This window comes from Oryx dammah, unplaced genomic scaffold (genome assembly GCF_014754425.2).
Source record: "Oryx dammah isolate SB20612 unplaced genomic scaffold, SCBI_Odam_1.1 HiC_scaffold_9, whole genome shotgun sequence".
Lineage (NCBI taxonomy): Eukaryota > Metazoa > Chordata > Mammalia > Artiodactyla > Bovidae > Oryx > Oryx dammah.
In genome coordinates, this window is record NW_024070193.1 from 10,338,892 (window position 1) to 10,358,756 (window position 19,865).

The following is a 19,865-nucleotide window of genomic DNA, read 5'->3' on the forward strand; positions in this document are numbered from 1 at the left end:
ATGGGGGAGACGGGCCCCTGTCCCGGAGGTCACCTGAGCTGTGCACTGTCCCCCTGACTCACTGGCCCACCTGCAGACGAGGAGCTCTATGCAGGCGTGTACATCGACTTCATGGGCACGGACGCAGCCATCTTCCGCACCCTTGGCAAGCAGACGGCCATGCGCACAGATCAGTACAACTCTCGGTGGCTCAATGGTGAGAACAGCCCACGACAGCTCAAGTGGGCAGCATGTCTGGGGTGCTGCACGGAGACCCTAAGGCAACACTCATGGAAAATCTGGGGGCCCTTGACTGGCTAGGGCAAGGGTGATTTCTTATCCTGGGTTAAGGGAAGGGTTGGGGGTGTTCCCACACCTGACCTGGGCAAGAAGCCTTGTCTGAGGAGGGCCCTGCCTGCTGACTCCTGCCCACCTGCAGACCCTTCTTTCATCCATGCCGAGCTCATCCCTGACAGCGCCGAGCGCAACGATGACAAGCTCTACTTCTTCTTCCGCGAGCGGTCCATAGAGGCGCCGCAGAGCCCTGCCGTGTACGCCCGCATTGGGCGGATCTGCCTGGTACGAAGTTCCTTTGCTGCCCCCTGCCCAGGCCTGGTCCTGGCTCTTGTCAGCCTGGCTTTGGTGGGGTCTTGGGGGTGAGCGAGCTGATCTGACTCAGCGCCTGCCCCCCCCCCCCAGAATGATGACGGAGGCCACTGCTGCCTAGTCAACAAGTGGAGCACATTCCTGAAGGCAAGGCTGGTCTGCTCTGTGCCAGGCGAGGATGGCATTGAGACCCACTTCGACGAGCTCCGTAAGCACCGGGGGGTGGGGGGGGCAGTGGCCACTGCAGGGGAGGAAGGCCAGATGGGTGGTCAGGAAAGCTTGGTGTGCCCCCTCCCTGGAGTGGGCAGGGCTCTGGGATATGCTCCCAGCCCCCTCTCTTTCTATCCCCAGAGGATGTTTTTGTCCAGCAGACCCAGGATGTGAGGAACCCAGTCATCTATGCTGTCTTCACCTCCTCGGGGTGAGGCTGGGGCCAGGGCCAGCAGTAGCAGGGGGTGGCAATTTGAGGGGCTATGACTTGTGGAGGACTCCATCCTGGTGGGGAGCTGTGGGCGAAGGCAGGCTGGGGAGGGGCCCTGGGCCAAGGGTCTGCCCCACCCGCAGCAGCAGCCTGCCCTGCCTGCAGCTCTGTGTTCCGAGGCTCTGCCGTGTGTGTCTACTCCATGGCTGACATCCGCATGGTCTTCAATGGGCCCTTTGCCCACAAGGAGGGCCCCAACTACCAGTGGATGCCCTTCTCAGGGAAGATGCCCTACCCACGGCCCGGCACGGTGAGGACCCCACTCAGCCCGCCTTTCCCTTTCCTCTCTTTCTCCGAGACCTCTGCTGGGTCAGGCCCTTTGCAGACGTGGGCCCCACCATTGTGACACTCAGAGCCAAGGGGTGGGCGGGGGGGGAGGGTGGACCACACACACGTATAAACTCCCCATTCACCCGCTATAAAGTTGAAGTTAAAAAGAAAACTCCGCCGTTTACAAACAGTGTCAGGCTGTGAAAGAAGCCAGCTAGGATCCTGAAACAGAGACGGTGGCTGGGTGTGGCAGGGTGCACCCTCTGGGGGCAGGGGTAGGGGTTGTTTGGGAGCTAAAAATTGTGGGGGAAGTCTTCAAGGCAGGCTGGAGGTGGGGGGGGGTGGGCAGGAGCCCCTGCAGGGAGGAGACCCACCTGATCTTGGTGTGACGGGGTCACCGCAGGAGTGGAAGCAGGAACACATCATGATCCGATCACATGGCTGGGCTGGGGCAGGAGCTCCCGCTGAGCAGGGGGTGGAGCGGGGGCGAGGGGTCTGGAAGAGCAGTCAGAGGAAGCAGACAAGTGGGTGGGGATGAGGACCTGGAAAGGCCACGGTCAGCTCTGCCCGATGGCTGCCACAAGATCACGGCACGTGAGCTGGGGAGATGGCCGTGGGACCTGGCCGGGTGAGACCTTGGGACCTCAGCTGGAGCAGGACCTGCAGAGAGGTTGGGTGAAGGGCAGAAGCCCAGATAGGGGGCGACTCTGAGAAGCAGAACAGGGGGAGAGAGCAGGTGGGCACAGACAGGGGAGACCTCTTCTGGAGCCAGTGGGCCCGGTGGGCCCTGGGCGGGCTGGGCCTGACGCTCATCACCTGTCTGCAGTGCCCTGGCGGAACCTTCACGCCGTCCATGAAGTCCACCAAGGACTACCCTGATGAAGTCATCAACTTCATGCGCAGCCACCCGCTCATGTACCAGGCCATCTACCCTCTGCAGCGGCGGCCCCTGGTGGTCCGCACGGGCGCTCCCTATCGTCTCACCACTGTGGCTGTGGACCAGGTGGACGCAGCCGACGGGCGCTATGAGGTGCTTTTCCTGGGCACAGGTACCCACTGCTGCTCCCGGCCCCTCCCACGCTGGGCCCGCCGGGTGGAGGGTGCTGACCCGCAGGGCTGGGCCCTAACCTCCTGGGGGGTTGCTACAAGGTTGACCGTGTCACCCCTGCCTCCTCCTTCAGCCCACGGAGCCCTCTATCACCAGGATGACTGAGAATGGGGGTGGGGAAACCCCATTCCCATCCTCATCCCTGGTGGCCGGGAGAGTGGGGACCCAGGGTGCCTGCGGACCCACGTTGGGGCAGGAAGAGGGACGACAGAGGCAGGCACTTCTAGGACACCCGGGTCCAAGTACACACGTGCTGTCGTGTACACGTGCAGACCGCGTTCACCGCTGTCCCAGTAGTTCTCAACCCAGGGGAACGCATCCTGCGTCCTGTTCTCAGCTTCCCAAACTAGGGTCTGGGTGCAGAGGGGCAGACTCTAGCTGTGGCGCCCTCCTTATGCAGGGGCAGCCCCCTTAGGCCTCTTGCCCTCATCTGGGGGCTGCTCTTCCACCTTGGCGCAGGGCACACCCACTCCACTGCCCCTGGGGGTCTGGGCCCTGGTGGGGGAAGGGGCTGAGGCTGGTGCCCCTTTCCCAGCACCCTCAGCCCCGCTGAGGCCCTGCCCGGCCCGTTCCAGACCGCGGGACAGTGCAGAAGGTCATCGTGCTGCCTAAGGACGACCAGGAGATGGAGGAGCTCATGCTAGAGGAGGTGGAGGTCTTCAAGGTGGGTGTGACAGCACCCGGGCCTGTTGCGCTCACCACAGCCGCCCTCGGTGCCACCTCCTGACCTCAGACCTCCAGGTCAGGCCAGGAAGGGGGGTCCCCAGGGTCGCACGCTAACGCCTGTTTTCTTCTAGGACCCAGCGCCTGTTAAGACCATGACCATCTCTTCCAAGAGGGTGAGTTTAGGCAAGGTGGGCTGGGAGTGGGCGTGGAGCCCGCCTCCCCTTGGGGTCAAGCCTATGGTAAAGAGAGATGGGGGATACTGAGGCACCTGACGGGAAGGGGGGGAGCCCAGCTCAGCCGGTTCCTAAGGAAGGCTGGCTGCCAGGAGGGAGCTGACAAGCCCCTACCCCTACCCACAGCAACAACTGTATGTGGCCTCAGCCGTGGGCGTCACACAGCTGAGCCTGCACCGCTGCCAGGCATACGGGGCTGCCTGTGCCGACTGCTGCCTCGCCCGGGACCCCTACTGCGCCTGGGACGGCCAAGCCTGTTCCCGCTACACAGCATCCTCTAAGAGGTGCGGACCCTGAGACCTTGGGAGTTCTGACCAGAAGGCTCTGTCCTGGGGGTCTAGAGATGGATGTGATATTGCCCTGGGGGTCTCTGTGGGTAAGGCATTCTAGCCGGAGTTTTGGGGTTCTAGAGACCTGGTGGTGGGAAGGGGGGGACAAGCTTTCTTGAGAATACTTCTTTAGGAGCTATCTTCATCCAGGCGGAGCCGCCGGCAGGATGTCCGGCACGGGAACCCCATCAGGCAATGCCGTGGGTTCAATTCCAACGGTGAGTGTGCTGTGTCTTATTACCACCATGTGGCCCACAGAGCCGCTCATGGGGCCCGCTCTGCACAGATCCGCCCGTGGTCCGCGGAGGTGAGGGGTTTTGAAGAAGGGATGTCCCTGGCCACCTGCTCCAGGAGTGGGTGCCTGCGGGCACAGCCCTGCCTGTGTGTGTGGGTGTGTGTGGCTGTGTGTGCCCCCTGCCAGCCTGCAGCCTGCCCAGAGGCGCAGCTGCTCTCACGTGGCGCCCTCTTGCTCTGCAGCCAATAAGAACGCCGTGGAGTCTGTGCAGTATGGTGTGGCTGGGAGCACAGCCTTCCTTGAGTGCCAGCCCCGCTCGCCCCAGGCTACCGTGAAGTGGCTGTTCCAGCGAGATCCCAGTGACCGGCGCCGCGAGGTGACTTCCTGTGCCCCACGGTCCTTGCCGAGGATGAGGGTGTCCCTCATACAGTAGAAATTCCACATGGGTGAAGCGTGGTATAGGAACCAAGAATGGGGCAGCCCTCATTCTAAGAAAGTCCTTCCAAGCACCCTTCCCTGTGTGAAAATCATTTGGGTGAATCATTATATGGAAACTCTGTGGGGTTTCCATGTTACATGGAAACTGTTGGTAGGCATACCTTTTTATGTGAGAGTTTCATGTATGTACTTGATTGGCAGTGTACCTCATTGTATGGAACTGTCACGTGGATGAGTTCCAGCATCTGGAAATTCTATCGGGTAGCCCTCCTATTATGGAAATAGCTTCTAGGCAATTCCTTCTTAAACGGAAATTCTAGGAAGGTGCCCCAACATGTGTTTATTCTCATTAAACAGAAATTGTATGTATGCTCCAGAATTCTCTCATTGTACAGACTCCCCTTATAGTCATTCCTCCGGAAATGACAGTGTGTCTTATTCAGATGTCATATGGACACTTCCTGTGGGTTTTTCTTGCTCCATGGAAATTCCAGATGGATGTCCCTCCATGGGGTGGCCACAAAGATGGTCTGATCTGGTGGGGACAGCAGGGTGGTCCTGCAGTCCCTGAGTTCCACCCCCTGCCCCCGCAGATCCACGCGGATGACCGCTTCCTGCGCACTGAACAGGGCTTGCTGCTTCGCGCCCTGCAGTCTGGCGATAGCGGCCTCTACTCCTGTACAGCCACAGAGAACAACTTCAAGCACATCATCACACGGGTGCAGCTGCATGTCCTGGGCCGGGAAGACATCCGTACGGCCCTCTTCCCACTGCCAGCTGCGAGCATTCCACCGCCAGCTGCGAGCATTCCACCGCCCCCGGGCACCGGCCCCCCCAGGCCCCGTTACCAAGAGCTGGCCCAGCTGCTGGCCCAGCCAGAAGTGGGCCTCATCCACCAGTACTGCCAGGGCTACTGGCGCCACGTGCCCCCCAGTCCCAGGGAGGCCTCAGGGGCACCCAGGCCTCCTAAACCCCAGGACCAGAAAAAACCCCGGAACCGCCGCCACCACCCGCCGGACACATGAGGCCTGCTGTCTGAGCCCTGCAATGGGCCAGCCTCTAGCCCTTGTTCCTTTTAATATAAAAGATATATATATATATATATATATAAAAAATATCTATATTCTATATACACCCTGCCCCTGCAAAGACAGTATTTATTGGTGGGTTGTAAATAACCTGCCTCAACGGCAGCATCATCCAGAACTTAGACCCAAGCTGGTCAGAGACAGCAGAAAACGGAGCCCACCTAACCAGGCGCAGCCAGTTGGCCAGGTCAGGCCAGGACCACACAGTCCCCAGGCTCACCCGGGGGTCTGCCTGCTCGACAGCCACCGGCGGGATCGACAGGACACAGGGAGCGAGCAGGCTCTACCTGGATAGAGCACGGACTGTACACACGCCTTTGCCAGTGTGTTTTGGCCTGTGCTGCTGGTGTGCGCGTGGAGGCGAGGACTGCTTTAGAGACTGGGGGTGGGGGGCGGGGGCTCAGATGCACTCAGAGAAGGGAAGAAGAGGGTGGCACAGGATGCCAGCGCCTGCCTGGGAGAGGGGCACTCAGTCAAGGCCAGCCCTTTCCTGGGTATTTATTCTCTATTTATTGGGGATAGGAGAAGAGGAGCCCTGCCTGGGTGGGGCAGCCCCTCCGGCCCCTCCTTCCCACCCTGCCTGGCCTCTCTACCTCCTCTTCGCTTTTTCTGTGCCACTGTGACTCGGGGGCTGGGAGAACAGCAGAGGGGCCAGGCTCAGGTAGCACTGAGGTGGGAGAGGGCCATGGCAGAGGCCTGGGGCCTGCAGGGGCTCCCCAGGGCTCCCTTCTGCCCACCACTTCAGATGATGGGTGTAAATAGCTCTGGGGGGCAGTTGGTAGGGGGGTGGGGGCTCCTGGCAGCCCTCTGCTGCCCGGCCACACCTGCCCTTGGGTTCCATCTTGCTAATAAACACTGGCTCTGGGACTGGACTTCGGTGTTCTCCTTGGCGCAGGAGGGAGGGTGGGAGTTCAGCCCACACCCAGATTCTGTTTTCCACTAATGTGGCTTGACCGCCAGTTCCCCCACGGTCTCCTTTGCAAGATCAGCTTTCATTCATTCATTCAGCCATTGATCGTTTGCTCACGCTGCTTTCTCACCTGGCTTTGTGTCTTGCCAGGAACTCAGGACTCAGAATTGGCAAGACAAAGCCACAGCCTTCACAGTACAGCTGCCCCTGGCCCGAGAATCAACAAAATTCCCATTCTTCCTGTCTCCTTCCAGCCAGCTCTTAGCAGAGGGCCCGGCACAAGCGAATGTCCAGAGGCAGGGAAGACCGGGATAAGTGGGGATCGGCTGGAAAGGAGGCAGTGGGGCTGGGGGCCCCGGGCCAAAGTGAATGAGGCAAGCCTTGGTGTGCACGCATGGTCAGTCAGGTCCGACTCTCTGCGACCCCGTGGGCTGTAGCCCGCCAGGCTCCTCTGTCTATGGGATTTTTCAGGCAAGAATTCTGGAGTGGGTTGCCATTTCCTTCTCCAGGGGATCTTCCTGAGCCAGGGGTTGAACCTGTATCTCCTGCATTGGCAGGTGGATTCTTTACCACTGAGCCGCCTGAGAAGCCCTGAGTGTTGGCAGGGGAAGCCAATAGCTAGGGACGCTCAGGGATCCAGCAGGGTTCAGGGCCATACCTGGCAGGCAAGGGGAGCCAGGTGGGGACGAGGAGGCAGTGAAATAGTCCCACTTTAAGCAAAGCCAATATGTAGAAAGCAGGTTTTTGTTGGTTTCACACACCTGGGCCCCTGTACCACCCCAACCCCCTGGGCAGTGTGTACAGGCTGCAGAGACTCCCAGGGCCCACTTGCAGCATGGTGCTGGGGTAGAAGACAAATGGAACCTAAAAGTTGAAGGTGGTGCAAATAATCTATTGCTCCTGAGCGGATCTCCCCTCACCCAGCAGGGCGGATGTTGAAGCCACCAGCTCCCAGCTCCCAGAACCAGTGTCTACTTCCTACATGTTAGGGTCAGTGTGTGTTGTGTGTGTGTGTGTGAAATTTTTAATTCAAGTATAGTTGATTTATAATGTGTTAATTTCTGCTGTGCAGCGAAGTGCTTCAGTTATACATATATTTATACATTCTTTTAAAATATTCTTTTCTGTTATGGCTTATCAAAAAGTATTGAACTTAATTCCCTGTGGTATACAGTAGGACCTTACTGTTTATGCACCCTATATATAATAGTTTGCATCTGCTAATACCAAACTGCCACTCCATGCCGCTCCCACACCACTCCCCCTTAGCAACCACAGTCTGTTCTCTGTGTCTGTGAGTCTGCTTCTGTTTTGTGAAAGCTCACTTGTGTCATATTTTAGATTCCACATGTAAGTGGTATCATACGGTATTTGCCTTTCTCTTTCTGACTTGCTTCATTTGGTGTTAAAATCTCTAGTTCCATCTGTGCTGCTGCAAATGGCATTGTTTCATTGATTTTTGTGGCTATGCCACGTCCTCTGTATCCCTTCATCTGTTGCTGGACGTCTAGGTTGTTTCTTGGCCATTGTGAATAGTGCTGCTATGAATTGATGGGTGCATGTATCTTTTTGAATTACAGTTTTCTACAGATATACGCCTAGGAGTAGGATTGAGGAACCTCCATACTGTTCTCCATAGTGGCTGTACCAACTTACATGCCCCCCAACAGTGTAGGAGGGTTCCCTCTTCTCCACACTCTGTCCAGCATTCATTATTTATAAACATCTTAATAATGATGGCCATTCTGACGAGTGTGAAGTGGTACTTCATTGTAGTTTTAATTTGCATTTCTGTAATAATTAACAATGTTGAGCATTTTTTCATATGCACGTTGGCCATCTGTATGTCTTCTTTGGAGAAATGTCTAGTTCTTCTGCCCATGTTTTGATTGGATTGTTTGTTTTTTTGTTGTTGAGTTGCATCAGCTTTTTGCATATTTTGGAAATTAAGACGTCATTGTCAGTCATCGTTTGCAAATATTTTCTCCCACTCCTTAGGTTGTCTTTTCATTTTGTTTATGGTTTCCTTTGAGGTGCAAAAGTTTGATTAGGTCCCATTTGTTCATCTTTGCTTTTATTTCTATTGCCTCGGGAGACTGACCTGAGAAAATACTGGCACGATTTATGTCAGACTGTTTTGCATACATTCCCTTCTAGGTGTTTGATGGTGTCCTGTCTTACACTTAAGTGTTTAAGTGATTTTGAGTTTATTTTTGTGTGTGGTGTGAGGGTGTTCTAACTTCATTGATTTACATGTGCCTGTTCAGCTTGCCCAACACTAGGGACAGTCTTCAGTGCTCAGAATATGGGGCCCTGGCAGCCTTGCATCTGCAAGAGCTGAGTGCTAAGGCAGCAAGTTTTCTGGGGAGTCCAGCCAGGAGGGGGCTGACAGCCCAGGATCTGAGTCTTCTCATGGGAGGTGGCAAAACTCCAGAGGCTGCAACTCAACACCACATGCTCAGCTGAACCACTCCCACTTAGGAGCACACCCTGTCCCATCCGAACCCCACAGACATCTAACCCCTAAGCTGAGGCAGGCATGCCCTGTAGATACCCCTGACAGGTCCCAGAGCACCCACAGGGGACAGAAGAGGAATGGGGCGCATCCCCTCCTCCCCTGGGAATGCCAGACCTGCTCTGGGACTCAGTGTTCCCGTCTGATAACAGGCCTGCAAGATATTCCCTGGAAGAGCCTGGCCACCTCTGCAGGTCAGACTGCTGACCTCAAGTTTATGGGTACACACACGTGCAAGTGTGCACACATACAGGCAGACACGTGCATAAAGGTAGGTGCACACAGGCAAATCCACACACACGCATTTCACATGTGCATGTGCTTATACATTCACACACATGCAACATTAACCCACACAAGCATAGCAAAGTACACATATAAACATGCGCATGAGAAGTGCACAAAAGCATCCATGCACACACACACGTGGTACACAAACAAGCAAGCATAGACATACACTTGTACTCATGAAAGCACAGGCACATGTTTACACGCAGGTATCACAGACAAACATATGGCATTGCCTTGCTTGACACCAGTACAGGATACACACACACACACCCAAGTCTGTTGGAATCATGGAGGCAGGGCGAGGCCTCACCCAGGTTGGATCCAGCCCTTGATACAGGGCAAATGCAATGTCCACATTTCCTTCTTGACTCCCTGTTGAGCATGGAACCCTGGCCTGGAGTCACCGGCCCTTCTCAACCACCTCCTGCCGTGTGATCCTCTGAGCCTCCACTTCCTCATCAGTGTGGTGCATCTGCCAGGCTGCTGTGAGCTCGGCAAGGAGCAGTGCTGAGCCCAGTACTAGGCAGCGGGCAGGTGCTCCTTGCAGGCTTCTCCTCCTCCCTGCTCCCAGGCCCACCCCTCATTACCCCCACCCCCAGAACTGAGGCCCTCTCTTCCCCCTTCTGAGCCTGAACCCCCCAGAACTTGTCCCCTTGCTTTGGAGCAAGGGCTGGACTACCTCCAGGGTCTCTCCCAGAGGGTTTGGGGAGCGGCAGAGAGGGGGGTGCAGAGTCAGCAGTTGAGGGATTGGGGCTATGCCAGCCTGATTAGGAGGGCTGGGGGCTGAGCTGGATTCACCTGTCCTTGTCTCTGATTGGCTCTTAGATACCAACAACGCCAAATCCTACTAAGCAGCCCCACCAGGCCCTGCACAGATCTGTAGACAGCCATTGGATTCCCAGTTCTGGGGTCAGAAGGGTGTCCGGGGAGGCCAGAGGCTAGCCTGAGCCTGGCTCTGGGGAACCCCTCCATCCAGAAGAACCAACTCACGGCCCTCCTCCTTCACCTCCTGCCAGGACCATGGGGGCTGGGGCCAGCGCTGAGGAGAAGCACTCAAGGGAGCTGGAAAAGAAGCTGAAAGAAGATGCTGAGAAAGATGCTCGAACCGTGAAACTGCTGCTTCTGGGTAAGGGGGTGGGCTGAGGAGGGGCCACATCTGCCAGTCAGAGGCCTGGGGGCAGGCAGGTGGCCCTTCTGTGAAGCAGGTGTGATTTGGGAAACAGAATGAGCCTACAGCCTAGCAACAGAGTGGAGCCCAGGCCAAGCAAGACCAGGCCTGATGGGCGATACTTTTGGCTCCCTAAGGCTAGGTATCCCACAGAAACCCTCTCTGGAGAGCTCAAACCTCAGGCAACCTCCCCTCCCAAGATGTGTGTGCCAATCACACTTTTTTGAGAGACATGTGTTCAAGGCCCACTTTTGCCCAGGCTATGTTCCCTCAAACCGCAGCCTTTAGCTTGACAGGCCTGCTGGGCAGGGCTCAGAATCCAGGGGCCTTTTTGGGAACACCACAACAAGGCTGCTGCCTTGGGAAGGAGAAGGTCACAGTCCTCCTGAGAGTAGGAAGCTTCCAGGACCTCCCAGGTCCACACACAGTGGCCCTCAGTTTCCAGAGCTTCATTGCTGGCAGACCTGCAGGACAACTAAAAGGTGTAGAGGGCTACTAAGGCCCAGCGGAGAATAGATACTTGGTGCCATGGGTAGTGAGGGGAGATAGGACTGATCTAGTACTTCCTCCTGCCACTACCACCGAGGGAAGGAACTGCTTTGAGAAGGCACCTCAGGCTTCACCAAGGCTGTCCAGGGTTCAGCCAGACAGGTGAATGTGTGTAGAGACCAAACCAGAGTACCCCAGGAGACAGGCTAAGCCAGAAATCCCATTAACTGTGCCCGACACCCACACGAGAGCAGGCTCAGAAGGACTGTCAGCTCTGTCTTCTCCCCCAGCAAAACGTGCTAATTCCCTCTGAGCCTCCTGGGGACACTCCCTTCCACCCCAGGTGGAAAAGCAGGGGTTGACCTGGCTCAAATAATCCCATGCGTGTAGTACCAGAATAGTCCACACGGTGGAGCTCCAGGTTTCTTTATTTTTGGCCTCCGAAAAATAAGATCGCCTACAAGGTGTTGGAGGTTCCAGGACAGAGTTGAGGTTGTCCATTAGCCTCGTCAGCCCCCTTTGGTCACTCCTGACATTTAGGTTTTGCTGCCGGAGCATTAGGACGTTATTTTGAGAGTGTGGTAGGGAAACAGGTGGGATAGAGGGGACAGTGCGGTCTGCGGATCTCCGAGGCTGGGTTTCCATTCCAATCCAGGTGCCGGTGAATCCGGGAAGAGTACCATTGTCAAGCAGATGAAGTGAGTGCCCCTACCCTACCCGAGGCCCTGGGGGTGGGTGGTGCCCCTGCCCTACTGAGGCCCTGGGGGTGGGCGCGCTCTGGAGGTCTGATCCCCGACCCACCTAAGAGGTGCTGACCCGGCTCCCGTGGCTGTAGGATTATCCACCAGGACGGGTACTCACTGGAAGAGTGTCTCGAGTTCATTGCCATCATCTATGGCAACACGCTACAGTCCATCCTGGCCATCGTGCGTGCCATGACCACGCTCAACATCCAGTATGGAGACTCTGCGCGCCAGGTGTGCCAAGAGACTAGCTGAACAGGGCTTCTGGGGATCCGAGGCTGGGCCCCAGCCCCTGGTTACCACCAACCACTCCCCTGCCCTCAGGACGACGCCCGGAAGCTGATGCACATGGCAGACACCATCGAGGAGGGTACGATGCCCAAGGAGATGTCAGATATCATCCAGCGGCTGTGGAAGGACTCTGGCATCCAGGCCTGTTTCGAGCGAGCCTCGGAGTACCAGCTCAACGACTCTGCTGGCTAGTGAGAGCACAGGCCAGGTGCAGGGGTGGGGGGCCAGGCAGGGCCCTGGCACATCCCTCCACCCAACCCTACCCACACCCCGTATCTCCCACAGCTATCTCTCAGACCTGGAGCGCCTGGTAACCCCGGGCTACGTGCCCACGGAACAGGATGTGCTGCGCTCCCGTGTCAAGACCACGGGTATCATTGAGACGCAGTTCTCCTTCAAGGACCTCAACTTTCGGTAGGACACTGAGCCCTGACTCCTGCTCTGGAGTGGGGAGGCCTTCCCCCAAGTTCACTGCCCGAGGCCTGTTGGTTGCAGAGGTCCCAGCCCTTCTAGAGACCCTGCCAATTCTCCAACACCCCACCGGCAGAGAAGTCCGGCCCCTCCGGATGCCAGGCCCATCTGGGTGCTTCCCAGCCAGCATTAGGAAGCCAGGGGATGCCCGTGGGCGCCTCCGGGGGACTTGATGCCCGGGTTTCCGGCGCTTACGGCCCCGCAGGATGTTCGATGTGGGCGGGCAGCGCTCAGAGCGCAAGAAGTGGATCCATTGCTTCGAGGGGGTGACCTGCATCATCTTCATCGCGGCGCTGAGCGCCTACGACATGGTGCTGGTGGAGGATGACGAAGTGGTGAGCGTCCGGCCGGGCCTGGGCGGCTGAGCGGGGAGGGGGAGAGGAGGAAGGGGAGCCGGCGCTGCGGGCGGGCGCGGGGAGCCTCTGGGAGGGTGTTCGTCCCAGAGCCCTCTGCAGGAGGAGACGAGGCAGCCTCCTCATCAGGAGATGAGGGAGGGTGGGTGAGTGGGAGGAGGAGAGTCTTGGAGCTGTCTGAGTGGGGACCCGGAGCCCAGAGAGCAGGCTGGGGTCGGCCAGTCAGTCGCAGCCAGGTAGAGGGGGGTGGCGACCCGTGTCCCCCGGTGCCCGACAGCCTCTGCCTTCCTCAGAACCGCATGCACGAGAGCCTGCACCTGTTCAACAGTATCTGCAACCACCGCTACTTCGCCACCACGTCCATCGTGCTCTTCCTCAACAAGAAGGACGTCTTCTCGGAGAAGATCAAAAAGGCGCACCTTAGTATCTGCTTTCCGGACTACAACGGTGAGACCCTCGGCCTGCCACCGGGCGGCGCTCCAAAGCCACTCTCTCGGTCTGAGCTCCTCCCACCGCCGCGGGGAGGCTTCGTAGCAGGGACTGAGAGCCCCCCACCCCTCCCCTGCCAGGGCCCAACACGTATGAGGACGCCGGCAATTACATCAAGGTGCAATTCCTCGAGCTCAACATGCGACGCGACGTGAAAGAGATCTATTCCCACATGACATGCGCCACCGACACGCAGAACGTCAAGTTTGTCTTCGACGCTGTCACCGACATCATCATCAAGGAGAACCTCAAAGACTGCGGGCTCTTCTGAGGTGGCTCCCCCGCGGCCCGGGATGCTCCTCTGTCTTGCCTCTTGATCTCAGTACCCGCCGGGGGGGCCCCATCCCCAGCTCCTCATCCCATCTGCAGGCCCCTCCCTAGCTTTCCAGATCCACTCCACTCCCTGGCGTCTGGTCCCCGGACTTTCTGACCCTTCTGCTTCCGGGTCCCACTCTGGCTCCTCAGGCTCCACCCCTATGGCCATAGGCTCCGCCCCTGGCTCACAAGCCCCACCCACTAACTCTCTTTTGACTCCGCCCCAGTCACTCAGCTAGGGCATTGCTTCCAGGCCCATCTCCATCTGTTGGTGCTTAGGGATGCTGACTCTGTTCCTGCTTCTCTTCACAGGTGCCTGAGCTCATGCGTCCCTGAGACCCTGCAGCCCTTGACACCTTGTAGCCCCAACGCACATGACCCTATCAGTCCCCAGGACTCCTGGGCCCCAGCCTGTGGCCCCACCAGCCACACACTCAAAGCCCTAAACCCTGCTAAACTTGAGGCCCTATAACCCTCCCTCGTGGCTCCCAGGATTCCCAGGTCTCTGAGAGTCCAATGCCCCCAGCCACCTGCCCTTCACGGCCTGGCTGCACTGGCCTCCCAGACCTACCACAGCCAGCCCCAGCTAGGAGCAAGCAGGACTTGGGGCAGCTACAGCTCACGGTGACTCAGCAGTACCCCCACTGACCAATCTCCTGCCTCTCTTCTGCCCCAGGAGGCCCATGACTCACCTGGTGAGTCTGGGTTCAGCAAACAGCCCTCCCTCCCAGAGCTTTATGAAGGGCAGGGGGCAGGCATGGAGCCCTCCTCTGAGCAAGCCTGCTGCTTACCATCAGCCCATTCTAGCCTTACCATCTCCATGTGACAGGGTCTGATGCCCATCTGCCCAGTGGCCAGTGACTGCCCCGCCCAGCAGATTCAGGAGTCCAAAGTCCAAGCCAGCCCTGGCCTCTGCAGCCTGTACGGAGATGACTTAGGGAGTCAGGGCAGGCCGGGGGCTCCTGGTACCAGGAAGAGACTCAAGCTGGAAACTTCCTGGGCCCTAACCACCCCCCCCCCCAGAGGCTCTGCCCACGCTGTCCTTGGGCACCAGAGGCATGTCCTACTCCCTCCACCCCACAGCACTCCAGGCCAGCCACTCTGTCGAGGGAGGGTACTGTTGACACCAGTTGTGGCCAATGGTCAAACTGTCCTGAGGGGTGGTTGGGAGCAGAGTCCGACTCCCATCGATCACCCCCAAGCAGAGGATTTGAGACCGGAAGGAGGCCCAGATTGTGCCCAGAGGGGTCTGCCTCAGGTAGGGTCAAAAGCAAACCCATGTGGCCCCCTTGTCCCTGCCAGCAGCTTCTCTCACCCTTCCCTTTCAGGGCCCTGATAGGGAAAAAAAAAAAAAGCCATGCCTGAACCATCAGGGACAAAAGCCCATGTCCCCTTACCCCTGCTCCCCACTTCCTCATCAAGTACCTAGTCCTTGCTGATGCCCATGGGCTGTAGCCCGTGCTGTAGTCAAGGGCAAGGAACATCCATCTAACAAGGCCAGGGCATAATTTGCACTCCCTTCAGCTAGATACACAACCTTAGCAATAAACCTTTGCGTCAGGCCCTGGTTGTCCTTTCTTGGGGGGAAGGGGAGAGTTAATGATCATGAATCATTCACGTTTATTCAATGCCCACTGCTGGACTGGACGTGAGTGGGGAGGTGGTTCTTTCCAGAAAGAAGCGGCTGACCTGGTGTGGCAGGGGCACTCTTGGGGGCATGGGATCAATTTGGGTGTCCTGAGAGGGATTGAGGGGGTAAAGGGGCCAGGGGAAATGTTCACAAGGACAATCTTGGATCAAGAAGGGGTTGTGAGGTGGAAGCTCATTCTGGCATGGACAGTAGGGTGTAAATGGCCCAGGAATGTGGGCTTTTGGGTCACAGGAGTTGCGTGGAGCAGGAGCAGGAAAGGGAAGGGAAGATGGAAGAAGAAGCAGCAGGAAGGCGGGACAGGTGCCACCCACCAGCCCAAGGGCCTGTGCTTCCTCCAGAAGAAGATGGGTCCAGGAAGCCCTCGAAGCTAGGATATAGTCACAGGGCTGAGATTAGGGTGAGGCAAATGAGGCACTCACCTCAGATGTAAAACTTAAGGTGGTGCCAAAAAACCTCAGTAATCAAGATAAATATTAATGCAGTACTTTCAAAAGTCAAAAATCAAAATTACCTGCAAAAATCCATAATGAATAGAATATCAAAATTTTTCATCAAGACAAGATCCAAGAGAGCCTGGCGGAACAACATTGGACCCTGAAGCAAAAGGAAAAATGTCCACTCCTATCATATATGCTTTCATGTAGTTTTAAAGGTTAATTTTTTTTTTACAGAACATTAAAGTAGTTGAAGAAACGTCAAATAAGTCTAAAGTAAGCATATTAAAATTCTCAACATTACTTTAAGCTTGTTGCTTCAGTCGTGTCTGACTCTTTGCAACCCTATGGGCTGTAGCCCACCAGGCTCCTCTGTCCATGGGATTTTCCTGGCAAGAATGCTGGAGTGGGTTGCCATGTCCTCCTCCAGGGAATCTTGCCAACCCAGGGATCGAACCTGCATCTATGGTTCCACATCGGCAGGTGGGTTCTTTACCACTAGGACCACCTGGGAAGTCCTACTTTAAGCTTAAGTATTTTATTTATACCTAAAACAGTATTTATAGTGTTATATTATAGAGGAGACTCGGGTTCGACCCCTGGGTTGCCATGATCCCCTGGAGAAGGACATGGCAACCCACCAGTATTCTTGCTTGCAGAATCCCATGGACAGAGCCGCCTGGCAGGCTACAGTCTGTGGGATCGCAAAGAGCCGGACATGACTGGACACGACTGAGCAACTATCCCTTTCACACTTTCACATTCTCGGCTTTAATGGGAGTAAAATCATCAATGCTATTTTCCAAATCTGTTTCTGGAAAAAATAATCATAAAAATTTTCATAAAAGCATGTATATAGGGACACACATTTTTCCTGGAGGCGAGGCATGGGGGGATGAGAGGAGTGGGGCTGGGAGGCTCCATGAGGAAGAGATCTATGTCATTACTCCAGAGGACCAACATCTGCAAGGCGGGGGCCTCAGTGACAAGGGTCTGAATTTGTACGGTGATCAAGTGCATGGGATGCCCCCACCAAGCTGGGGTTGCAAAGGAGTGTTGAGAGGACTGAGTTTTCTGGACCTGTGGCCACCTGGGGGAGAGATCCAGGAGTCTGACAGATCCTTGGGACTGGGCAGAAGGCAGCATGCGGGCAGCGTCCTCAATGTCCACGTGGAAGTGGCACAGTGAGCCTGCGTGGGGCTAGAAGGGGAGAGTGAGCGTGCGCAGGCCTGAGCGTGGGGTGGAGGTGGGGGGACACTGGATAGGTTAGGGAACCCAGGACACATGTGGGCAGCTGTTCTGGTGCTGCTCAGAGGCCTGAGGGGGAGGATGGGGCTCGGGCCAGTGTTTCAGGATCCCACTGGGTGGTTTGGGGCCTGGCTGAGCTGGGCTGCTCATCCCTGCTAAGGACCCTCTGCCCAAACAATTTACTGGAGTGAGGTGGGGCAGGGGAGGGTGATGGTGGGATTTCATGGGGAGGGGCAAGGCGGAAGACAGAAAGCTTTGAAAGGGTAGAGGAGGCCGACTTGAGACAGAGGAAGCTGTCCGGAGAGCTGGGCTCATGGGGAAGTCTGCCTAGCCACCTTGTCTCAGAAGGAAGGTGATGAGCTAACCAGGCTTCCTTGGCAAGAGACAGAGAAGACGCCAAATACCATGGAGGCGCTGGACCCCACACTCCAGGTTCTGACCCTAGGGCTGGGATTCTGAGCTGATATTCTTGGATCCCACAGACTGGGGACTCTGCCTGGCCTCCAGCTGCCCTGTTCATGGCCATCAGGTGGAGGGAGAGGGGCAAGTCTCCTGGACGGAAGCCTCCTCAGCCCCACTTAACCACACCAGTGTAAATTATACCCTAGCGAGCAGGATCAATGGATGCCCAGTGCCTGATTCACAGTCCAGGGCAGAGGATCAGAGAGCTGATCCAGAGTCAACATGTGGCCACACCCTCGTCTTATAGGAAGGGGGCGTTTATTATGGGCACCTCCAGCCACCGCCATCCCTGCTGACCTCAACACCAAGGTGCCCCTGGGGGCCTTCACGGCCTTCGACTCTGACTCTGGCAGAGCAAACCTGGCCCAGCCATGGAACAGAGATTAAACAGGCCTGGTGAACGGTTAATGCTGCTGACGTCAGGGCCTGGTCCGGTGGCCACTGGGGGCTTGGGCCCTCCCCACAGGCATGGGGGCCCACGTGATCTGGGCTCATTAAGCCGCTTCAGTGGCCAAAGAAGCTGGGGGCCAGGTCTCAGGGGAGAGAGGGGGGCCCTCCAGGGCTGTGGGGACAGGCTCTAGCCAGAATGTCACGAGCTCTGTGGATGCAGGCCAGGGGAGAACCAGACAGGAGGGTTTGCCTATGGGTCCGCTCTAGACTTCCACAGCCCTAATCGCCGGCTTGGGCCCAAAGAGGAGCCTCCCAGACATCCAGCTGGGCAGAGTGTAGTCAGGAGCTGTAAGTGTGGGTCCTCAACGCCGGGGTGTGGAGGTGAAAACCACCCTCTCCTCTAAGGCCTTGAAAGCTCCCAACGTGACTCCAGGCCAAGGATCTCGCCCTGCACACAGGCCTCCGCCTATCAGTGCTAATCTCATACTCATTCACGGTTCTCTGTGGCTAAGCTATTCCTTCTCTCCACCTGTGCCCTCTCTTCCTCACCCTGGCAGGTGCCTTTCTTCCCCTTGGCAGAGCCAAGCCCACAGATTGCTTCTCCATCAGGCTTCTCCTGATCTGCACGCTCTAACCTGGCAGGAGCTTTCCTGCCTCAAGGACCCACACAGAGTGCTTGGAGACACTGGGGCTGCGGCTGTGTGGCAGGGTGGCAAGAGCTGCTGCAGCCGGTGGAGGAAGAAAGAGCTGGCTCTTCCTGGGGGCTCAGAGGTGATCCTTCATTTGGCTACTGAGGGACAAGCGAGAGTTTGCCAAGGACGTGGGACAGGATTGGGGACCAGGACTGCAGAGGTACAGGGAAGTGAAGGCTGGCATGTTCTTGGAACAGCAGGAAAGAGCGTGGCCAGCTGGGCAGTGGGGGAAGTGAAGAGGCCAGCTGGGAAGAGGAGTAGGTCGGGAGGGTGTCAGGGAGGCTGTCTGGGTGTGAGGCAGGTGCCTGCAGTGTGTCGGAGGAATCAGTGGATACAGATGCTAGGCTCTGAAGAGGACTGGGTTGAAGATGAAGATGGGGCCTCATGGTAAAAGAGAGTCTTGGGATGCTGTGTAGCCAATGTGCCATGGGACGTGCTGGTAAGCTGAGAGGAGGCTGCCTAGCTGATGGCTGAGAAGACATGACTAAAGAGGGAAGAGCAGAGCAAAGGGCTGCCAGGACCCTGGAAGAAGGGTCTAAGTGATCCTGGGACCCTACATTCTGCCTCATGTGTCTGGCAGTTTCTTGGGGCTTTGTGTCAGTTTCTGGAGATGGGGGCTTGGAGGTAGGAGGCTGGGCCGCAGGTTGAAATAAAGCTCCCCACCATCTTCCACTTCAGGTGGCTGCCCCCAGCAATGCAGCTGCGTGAACAGACATTCCCTCCAGCCTCTGGGAGAAGGTGCCTGGTACCTCTCAGAGCCCCGTACAGACTGCCAGCTGTCCAGCCACCTCAAGCTGGGCTGGGAGATTCGGCAGGTGGCAGGAAAGGCCTCTGAGCTGTGTTTGCCCTGGCTGGGGCCCAGGCCTAGCATCAACAAACAGGCAGCTCCTCCCCCAGCCGGGCCACAACTGGCCTGGCCCAGGGACCCCACACCACGCCGCCCTGGGGCCTCTCACAGCAGCCCAGCCCAGCCGGCCCCTGCTCCCTCCAGACTGGATTGGGGACCCCAACACCCACATGCTGGTGACCTTGAAGCCAGACCTGGCTCCTCAGGAACTGTCAATAGGAGCACCCAGTCCTTGGCAGATGGCTTCTGTGAGCATCCTGGATGTGTGGGGGTGGGGGTGGGGGTGGGGGTGCAGAACTGAGACCCTGGTCAGCACCTCTCCTATTTGACTCTGTACCACAGGCAATCCTAAAGACCCTCAGAGGGTGAGTTTTAGGGTCTCTCAGGACCAGAGTAAGCTGTGATCTGGGGATTACATCAGCCCTAGATTAAGACGGACAGCCAGTCCCTTCCTGTTTTTCAGCCCTCAGCAGGGAGGCAGTTTAGATGGTTTGAGGTTTTCAAGGATTGCCACCATCCCAATGCCTTTCTCTTTAGTCCACCCAGTCCCCTGGCCTTCCCAGCCAAAGCTGAGTCCCCTGTCCTTGATTCACAGCTTCCTTCAGGCCAGGGGAAAAGATAGCTATTTCCTCGTGACACAGAGGGAAACTGAGGTACGCTAGGGCTTGGCTGT

The 19,865-nt window shown here is 57.1% G+C and overlaps 2 protein-coding genes across 5 annotated transcripts in view; both read left to right on the forward strand.

The window, feature by feature from the left end:
* Positions 1 to 6,305, forward strand: part of SEMA3F (semaphorin 3F) — a 28,647-nt gene extending 22,342 nt beyond the window's left edge. For all 4 annotated transcript variants that reach the window (XM_040247037.1, XM_040247038.1, XM_040247039.1 and 1 more), the window contains 12 exons: positions 77 to 196; positions 419 to 558; positions 679 to 793; positions 937 to 1,006; positions 1,172 to 1,316; positions 2,163 to 2,385; positions 3,020 to 3,108; positions 3,242 to 3,283; positions 3,470 to 3,627; positions 3,823 to 3,890; positions 4,150 to 4,283; positions 4,939 to 6,305. In XM_040247037.1, coding sequence (XP_040102971.1) covers positions 77 to 196; positions 419 to 558; positions 679 to 793; positions 937 to 1,006; positions 1,172 to 1,316; positions 2,163 to 2,385; positions 3,020 to 3,108; positions 3,242 to 3,283; positions 3,470 to 3,627; positions 3,823 to 3,890; positions 4,150 to 4,283; positions 4,939 to 5,370 — 1,736 coding nt within the window. In that variant the 3' untranslated portion in view covers positions 5,371 to 6,305. The remainder of the gene's footprint in view (positions 1 to 76; positions 197 to 418; positions 559 to 678; positions 794 to 936; positions 1,007 to 1,171; positions 1,317 to 2,162; positions 2,386 to 3,019; positions 3,109 to 3,241; positions 3,284 to 3,469; positions 3,628 to 3,822; positions 3,891 to 4,149; positions 4,284 to 4,938) is intronic.
* A 3,864-nt stretch (positions 6,306 to 10,169) lies between these two features.
* Positions 10,170 to 15,023, forward strand: GNAT1 (G protein subunit alpha transducin 1). Its single transcript, XM_040247282.1, has 8 exons — positions 10,170 to 10,275; positions 11,462 to 11,504; positions 11,642 to 11,783; positions 11,874 to 12,031; positions 12,126 to 12,254; positions 12,517 to 12,646; positions 12,958 to 13,111; positions 13,234 to 15,023. The coding sequence occupies exons 1-8, from the start codon at positions 10,170 to 10,172 to the stop codon at positions 13,422 to 13,424; spliced, it is 1,053 nt and encodes a 350-aa protein (XP_040103216.1). The 3' UTR covers positions 13,425 to 15,023.
* The last annotated feature ends 4,842 nt before the right edge of the window (positions 15,024 to 19,865 follow it).